The 8,082-nt window shown below is 38.5% G+C and overlaps 1 protein-coding gene across 1 annotated transcript; it reads right to left on the reverse strand.

Annotated features, from left to right (window-relative positions):
- Nucleotides 1-2,566: 2,566 nt before the first annotated feature.
- Nucleotides 2,567-5,717, reverse strand: LOC128660050 (gastrula zinc finger protein XlCGF26.1-like). Its single transcript, XM_053713649.1, has 2 exons — nucleotides 5,616-5,717; nucleotides 2,567-4,770 (listed from the first exon to the last, which is right to left on the reverse strand). The coding sequence occupies exons 1-2, from the start codon at nucleotides 5,632-5,634 to the stop codon at nucleotides 3,332-3,334; spliced, it is 1,458 nt and encodes a 485-aa protein (XP_053569624.1). The 5' UTR covers nucleotides 5,635-5,717; the 3' UTR covers nucleotides 2,567-3,331.
- Nucleotides 5,718-8,082: the final 2,365 nt, after the last annotated feature.

Consider the following 8,082-nt stretch of genomic DNA (forward strand, 5'->3'; position numbering starts at 1 on the left):
TCCATCGCCAGGGAACTCCTTGTTCCCCCCTGATGGTTGATGTACGCAACAGTTGTCATGTTGTCTGATTGAAACCGTATGAACTTGGCCCTCGCTAGCTGAGGCCAAGCCTTGAGAGCATTGAATATCGCTCTCAGTTCCAGAATATTTATCGGTAGAAGAGATTCTTCCCGAGACCAAAGACCCTGAGCTTTCAGGGATCCCCAGACCGCGCCCCAGCCCATCAGACTGGCGTCGGTCGTGACAATGACCCACTCTGGTCTGCGGAAGGTCATCCCTTGTGACAGGTTGTCCAGGGACAGCCACCAACGGAGTGAGTCTCTGGTCCTCTGATTTACTTGTATCCTCGGAGACAAGTTTGTATAGTCCCCATTCCACTGACTGAGCATGTCCGCCACCCGCTTGGGTATAGGAAAAGCTTCTGGGAGCCCCGGGACCTCTAGGAACTTGTCCATTTTACATAGTTTCTCTGGGATGACCAACTTGTCACAATCATCCAGAGTGGATAATACCTCCTTAAGCAGAATGCGGAGATGTTCCAACTTAAATTTAAACGTAATCACATCAGGTTCAGCTTGTTGAGAAATGTTCCCTGAATCAGTAATTTCTCCCTCAGACAAAACCTCCCTGGCCCCATCAGACTGGTTTAGGGGCCCTTCAGAACCATTATTATCAGCGTCGTCATGCTCTTCAGTATCTAAAACAGAGCAGTCGCGCTTACGCTGATAAGTGTGCATTTTGGCTAAAATGTTTTTGACAGAATTATCCATTACAGCCGTTAATTGTTGCATAGTAAGGAGTATTGGCGCGCTAGATGTACTAGGGGCCTCCTGAGTGGGCAAGACTCGTGTAGACGAAGGAGGGAATGATGCAGTACCATGCTTACTCCCCTCACTTGAGGAATCATCTTGGGCATCATTGTCATTGTCACATAAATCACATTTATTTAAATGAGAAGGAACTCTGGCTTCCCCACATTCAGAACACAGTCTATCTGGTAGTTCAGACATGTTAAACAGGCATAAACTTGATAACAAAGTACAAAAAACGTTTTAAAATAAAACCGTTACTGTCACTTTAAATTTTAAACTGAACACACTTTATTACTGCAATTGCGAAAAAATATGAAGGAATTGTTCAAAATTCACCAAAATTTCACCACAGTGTCTTAAAGCCTTAAAAGTATTGCACCCCAAATTTGGAAGCTTTAACCCTTAAAATAACGGAACCGGAGCCGTTTTTAACTCTAACCCCTTTACAGTCCCTGGTGTCTGCTTTGCTGAGACCCAACCAAGCCCAATGGGGAATACGATACCAAATGACGCCTTCAGAAAGTCTTTTCTATGTATCAGAGCTCCTCACACATGCGACTGCATGTCATGCCTCTCAAAAACAAGTGCGCAACACCGGCGCGAAAATGAGGCTCTGCCTATGATTTGGGAAAGCCCCTAAAGAGAAAGGTGTCTAAAAAAGTGCCTGCCGATATAAACTTATCAAAATACCCAGATTAAATGATTCCTCAAGGCTAAATATGTGTTAATAATGAATCGATTTAGCCCAGAAAAAGTCTACAGTCTTAATAAGCCCTTGTGAAGCCCTTATTTACAATCTTAATAAACATGGCTTACCGGATCCCATAGGGAAAATGACAGCTTCCAGCATTACATCGTCTTGTTAGAATGTGTCATACCTCAAGCAGCAAGAGACTGCTCACTGTTCCCCCAACTGAAGTTAATTCCTCTCAACAGTCCTGTGTGGAACAGCCATGGATTTTAGTAACGGTTGCTAAAATCATTTTCCTCATACAAACAGAAATCTTCATCTCTTTTCTGTTTCTGAGTAAATAGTACATACCAGCACTATTTTAAAATAACAAACTCTTGATTGAATAATAAAAACTACAGTTAAACACTAAAAAACTCTAAGCCATCTCCGTGGAGATGTTGCCTGTACAACGGCAAAGAGAATGACTGGGGTAGGCGGAGCCTAGGAGGGATCATGTGACCAGCTTTGCTGGGCTCTTTGCCATTTCCTGTTGGGGAAGAGAATATCCCACAAGTAAGGATGACGCCGTGGACCGGACACACCTATGTTGGAGAAAGGACAGTTAAGTGAAAATTAAACAAATGTATTGGAAAGAACATGACATTTCCAACAACTTTCCAATGTAATTATATTATCATTTGTGCTTAGTTCTCTTAGTATCATTTGTTAAAGAGTAACCCTATGTGAACTCATGAGTATGCACGTGTCTTCAGACAGCAGAGTTTGCAACATATATAGCATTGTTATACATAGTTACAAACACTGCTGCACAGAGTGCTAAATACATGTGCATGCCCCTAAGCTCATATTAGCCTCCTAGGTTTTCTCTTTAACAAATTATACTAAAAGAACAAAGCAAATTAGATAACAGAAGTAAATTGGAAAGTTGGGTAAAATTGCTGCTCTGAATTATCAGCGTTTAACTTTCATTGTGAGATTTGGCTTCTGTATTTGATGATGTTTTCCAAATTATTCTGTGATATTGTGTTTTTAATTATACAAAAAACACAAAATACTGGTCTGGATTACAATCACTTTTTATTTGCAGGAAAAACCATTACATCATTATATAGTCAAAAGGAGCATTACATGATATCTGCACACAATGGTATAAATATACCTAACACTTGTGCTCTTGATACAAAGGGATTTATCAGATATATAATGTTCACCTTTAGTTATAGTAGCCATTTAAATTAAACTGATTATGATCACGTATGTTACTGATATTGTGTCTCATGAAATAAAATCAGTTTCCCCTCAGTAATTCCTCTGGTATATAACATGTACTATGCTAAGCATCTATTGCTATAAGAAAAGGTTTATCCACATGATGTGCACATTAAATATATCTCCCAGATGTCAATCATTTGAGACTGTTCTTGTTTATTTAAGTTTCTAAAACTCTTTTCATATAAAGACTCCTTTATTCTGTAAATGTAATTATTTCCTCCCCTATGTAAATCAAATGTACAAGTCATAACACTGACATATTAATAAACAACCCTGTGGTGCTTTGGTGTAGAATGGTTGTGTAAACTGGTCAGTAGGAGGAGAAATCTGTATATTCCTGTGTGGTGTTTGTATTTGATCACTTCCAATCTGAGGCTTTTATAACTGTAGAAAGTATTATTTACAAGAAACTCCTTTTTGATGCTTCTATTTAGAGAGTTTGTTCTCTTTAGGATAATTATAAAAAGGTTTATACACTGTGTATATAAAGTATATTTGTGTGTAAATATTTGGTGTTTTGTGATACTTCAAGAAAAACCTTTTTTTCCACTTTCTAAACATGTGAAAGGTTGCTTCCCTTGTGAATCCTTTCATGTTTTCTCAGATTACTATTATGTGTAAAAGATTTTCCACACTCTGTACATGTGAATGGCTTTTCCCCTGTGTGTCTCCTTTCATGAGTTTTCAGACTACTCTTTTCTGTAAAACTTTTTCCACACTCTGTACAAGTGAAAGGCTTTTCTCCTGTGTGAATCCTTTCATGAGTTTTCAGACTACTCTTTTCTGTAAAACTTTTTCCACACTCTGTACATGTGAAATGCTTTTCTCCTGTGTGAATCCTTTCATGAGTTTTCAGATTATCCATTCGTGTAAAACTTTTCCCACACTCTGTACAAGTGAACGGCTTTTCTCCTGTGTGAATCCTTTCATGAGTTTTCAGATCACTCCTTACTTTACATTTTTTTCCACACTCTGTACATGTGAATGGCTTTTCTCCTGTGTGACTCTTTTCATGATTTGCAAGAGCACTCTTTACTGTAAAACTTTTTCCACACTCTGTACATGTGAAAGGCTTTTCTCCTGTGTGAATCCTTTCATGACTTTTCAGATGATTAATTTCTGTAAAACTTTTTTCACAGTCTGTACATGTGAACGGCTTTTCTCCTGTGTGAATCCTTTCATGAGATTTAAGATTATCCATTTGTGTAAAACTTTTCCCACACTCTGTACATGTGAACGGCTTTTCTCCTGTGTGAATCCTTTCATGCTTTTTCAGATTGCTCTTTTGTGTAAAACATTTTCCACACTCTGTACATGTGAATGGCTTATCTCCTGTGTGACTCTTTTCATGATTTGTCAGATTACGCTTTACTGTAAAACCTTTTCCACACTCTGTACATGTGAAAGGCTTTTCCCCTGTGTGAATCCTTTCATGAGTTTTCAGATAATCCATTCGTGTAAAACTTTTTCCACACTCTGTACAGCTAAATGATTTCTCCCCTGTGTGGGTCCTTTTATGAGCTATAAGATTTGTCATTTGTATAAAACATTTGTCACACTCAGTACATGTGTGTGGCTTCTCACCTGTGTGAATTTTGAGGTGTTCTAGGAGACGAGACTTATATCTAAAGCTTTTCTCACATTCTGTACATTTGAAAGGTCTCTCCTTTGTATGAATTATTTGGCTAGACGGTAGACTTTTCTCTTCTTTGATTTTTTTTGAAAACTCAATACATGTATGTGGCTTATCATCAGGGATAATTATTTCACTAGTTGATGCATAAATCTTGTCCTCTTGTTTGATGACAAAATTACTCTCTGTACATAATGATTGCTGCCCAGTTCCTGCCAATTCACCATCTCCTTTAAATATCTGCTGTGATTTCCCCAATGTTTGTGAATATTCATTAGTGTCTAAAAATGTTGGAGTCTGTGGTATCATTCTGATGCTTCCTGTAGTGAGGGATGGATATGAGCTATGCATGTGTTTGTCTACATAAAAAGAAATGAAATAAAGAAAAATAACAATATTTATTATTTAGAATATAATCCATCTTAATAAAAAATCATATTCTTTAATACGTTACAAAATGGCTTCCATTTTGTGTTTATTTTTAAATGTATTTAGCTATAAATCACAAATTAAAAAATGACAACAGAGAATGTTGCATAATGTTCTCAGCCAGGGAGCAAGGACATCTGTATTCTGGGCAAGAGAGGTGGCATCCACCATCCTCATTTATCATTGCACAAGCAACTGCTCATACAGCCCTGTCCGGCTCATACTAAACAAGTTGGGTGAAAACATGATGTCTTAATTATCACAGACTATTAATCAGTGTGGGATGTTTCCAGAGGGTAAGAAGCAGTGATTTTACAATACTTTTAAGCTTTCAGCTGTGGTTGTTTAATTTATATAAACAGCCAAAAACTTTATTAGTTTAATAATATTTACTGCAAAATTAAGCACACAAATCAGGTGCAGTTCTTGGGTGGGGAACACTTATTGGGAACAAGTAGTCATTTAAGTGTAGTTATGGGTGTTCCATGAGCGAGGTCAGGGCAGGGGAAGGTGGTGTTGCAGGTGTTCTGAATACAGAAGTCTGGGGTGTGGTTAGTCAGTTGTTGGACATGTTCTGTCTAAAAGGACAGAGGGGAGAGTAGTATATTTTACCCTGATCCTCATCCCAATGAGGATTGATCCTTCTTTATAACTGTCACTTACACAAATGTTCTTAAAAGATGCAGATACAAATATAATAGTTTATATTTGTTTAATGAGTGATCTATTCTATTTTCCCAGTAATTAAAGTCAGCATAATATCTATTTTACTCACCTAACACATATGTGTTCATGCTGATAACAGGCTCCAATGTCTGTGCTCAGGAAGAAGGTTCTCTTATTCACTCCAGTTACATCAATATCTGATATCTCTCAGTGCTCTGGCCGTGTCTGTAAACATATATTAAATGGTTTAGACAGATAATAAAAAAATAATGGTTCTGATTAACTGTACATATGGTATAATTAAAGACACACATAACAATTCATGTGATACAGATCAGCTGATTAGGTTATTACATATGTGATGTTGATTCACCATAAGCATTTAGTAGAGTTAACACTGTGTGTGTTATAATTGCCCCTTAAAGGGATATTAAAGTCCAAATTAACCTTTCATGATTCAGATAGGGCATGCAATTTTAAACAACTTTCTAATTTACTTTTATCATCAAATTTGATTTGCTCTCTTGGTTTTCTTAGTTGAAAGTTAATCCTAGGAGGCTCCTATGCTAATTTCTAAGCCCTAGAAGGCTGCCTCTTATCTAAATGAATTTGACATCTATTTCACAGCTAGAGGGTGTTAATTCACGTGTTTCATATAAATAACATTGTGCTCATGCACGTGGAGTTATTTAAGAGTCAGCACAAATTGCCTGAAATGCAAGTCTGTCAAAAGATCTGAGATAAGGAGGCAGTCTGCAGAAGCTTATATACAAGGTAATTACAGAGGTAAAAAAGTAAATTTATGCTTACCTGATAAATTAATTTCTTCTATGGTACAACGAGTCCACGGATTCATTCTTTACTTGTGGGATAATATCCTCCTGCTAACAGGAAGTGGCAAAGAGCACCACAGCAGAGCTGTCTATATAGCTTCTGCCTTAGATCCACCCCCCAGTCATTCGACCGAAGGTACAGGAAGAAAAAGGAGAAACTAAAAGGTGCAGAGGTGACTGAAGTTTAAAATAAAAAATATAATCTGTCTTAAAATGACAGGGCGGGCCGTGGACTCGTCGTACCATAGAAGAAATTAATTCATCAGGTAAACATAAATTTACTTTTCTTCTATAAGATACGACGAGTCCACTGATTCATCCTTTACTTGTGGGATACAATACCAAAGCTACAGGACACGGATGAACGGGAGGGACAAGACAGATGGTTAAACAGAAGGCACCACTGCTTGAAGAACTTTTCTCCCAAAAATAGCCTCTGAAGAAGCAAAAGTATCAAATTTGTAAAATTTGGAAAAGGTATGAAGCGAAGACCAAGTCGCAGCCTTACAAATCTGTTCAACAGAAGCATCATTTTTAAAAGCCCATGTGGAAGCCACCGCTCTAGTAGAGTGAGCTGTAAATCCTTTCAGGAGGCTGCTGTCCAGCAGTCTCGTATGCCAAACAGATGATGCTTTTTAGCCAAAAAGAAAGAGAGGTAGCCGTAGCTTTATGACCTCTACGTTTTCCAGAATAGACAACAAACAAAGAAGATGTTTGACGGAAATCTTTGGTTGCTTGCAAGTAAAACTTCAAAGCATGAACCACGTCCAAGTTGTGCAACAGATTCTCGTTCTTAGAGGAAGGATTAGGACACAGAGAAGGAACAACAATTTCCTGATTGATATTCCTATTAGTAACAACCTTAGGAAGGAATCCAGGTTTGGTACGCAAAACCACCTTATCAGCATGGAAAACCAGATAAGGCGAGTTGCATTGCAATGCAGATAGTTCAAAACTCTTCGAGCCGAAGAGATAGCAACTAAAAACAGAACTTTCCAAGATAGAAGCTTAATATCTATGGAATGCATAGGTTCAAACGGAACCCCTTGAAGAACTTTAAGAACTAAATTAAAACTCCATGGCGGAGCAACAGGTTTAAACACAGGCTTGATTCTAACTAAAGCCTGACAGAACGACTGAACGTCTGGAACATCTGCCAGACATTTGGGCAGTAGAATTGATAAAGCAGATATCTGTCCCTTTAAGGAACTCACTGAGAGCCCTTTCTCCAATCCTTCTTTGAGAAAGGACAAAATCCTAGGAATTCTGATCTTACTCCATGAGTAGCCTTTGGATTCGCACCAATAAAGATATCTACGCCATATCTTATGACAAATTTTCCTAGTGACAGGCTTTTGAGCCTGAATCAAGGTATCTATGACCGACTCAGAGATCCCCCGCTTGGATAAAATCAAGCGTTCAATCTCCAAGCAGTCAGCCGCAGAGAAACTAGATTTGGATGCTGGAACAGACCTTGAATCAGAAGGTCCTGTCTCAGTGGCAGAGTCCATGGTGGAAGAGATAACATGTCTACCAGGTCTGCATACCAAGTCCTGCGTGGCCACGCAGGTGCTATCAAAATCACGAGGCTCTCTCCTGTTTGATTCTGGCAATCAAACGGGGAAGGAGAGGAAATGGTGGAAACACATAAGCCAGGTTGAACGACCAGGGTACTGCTAGAGCATCTATCAGTACTGCCTGAGGATCCCTTGACCTGGACATATAACAAGGAAGTTTGGCGTT

This window comes from Bombina bombina, chromosome 5 (assembly GCF_027579735.1).
Source record: "Bombina bombina isolate aBomBom1 chromosome 5, aBomBom1.pri, whole genome shotgun sequence".
NCBI classification, from domain to species: Eukaryota; Metazoa; Chordata; class Amphibia; order Anura; family Bombinatoridae; genus Bombina; species Bombina bombina.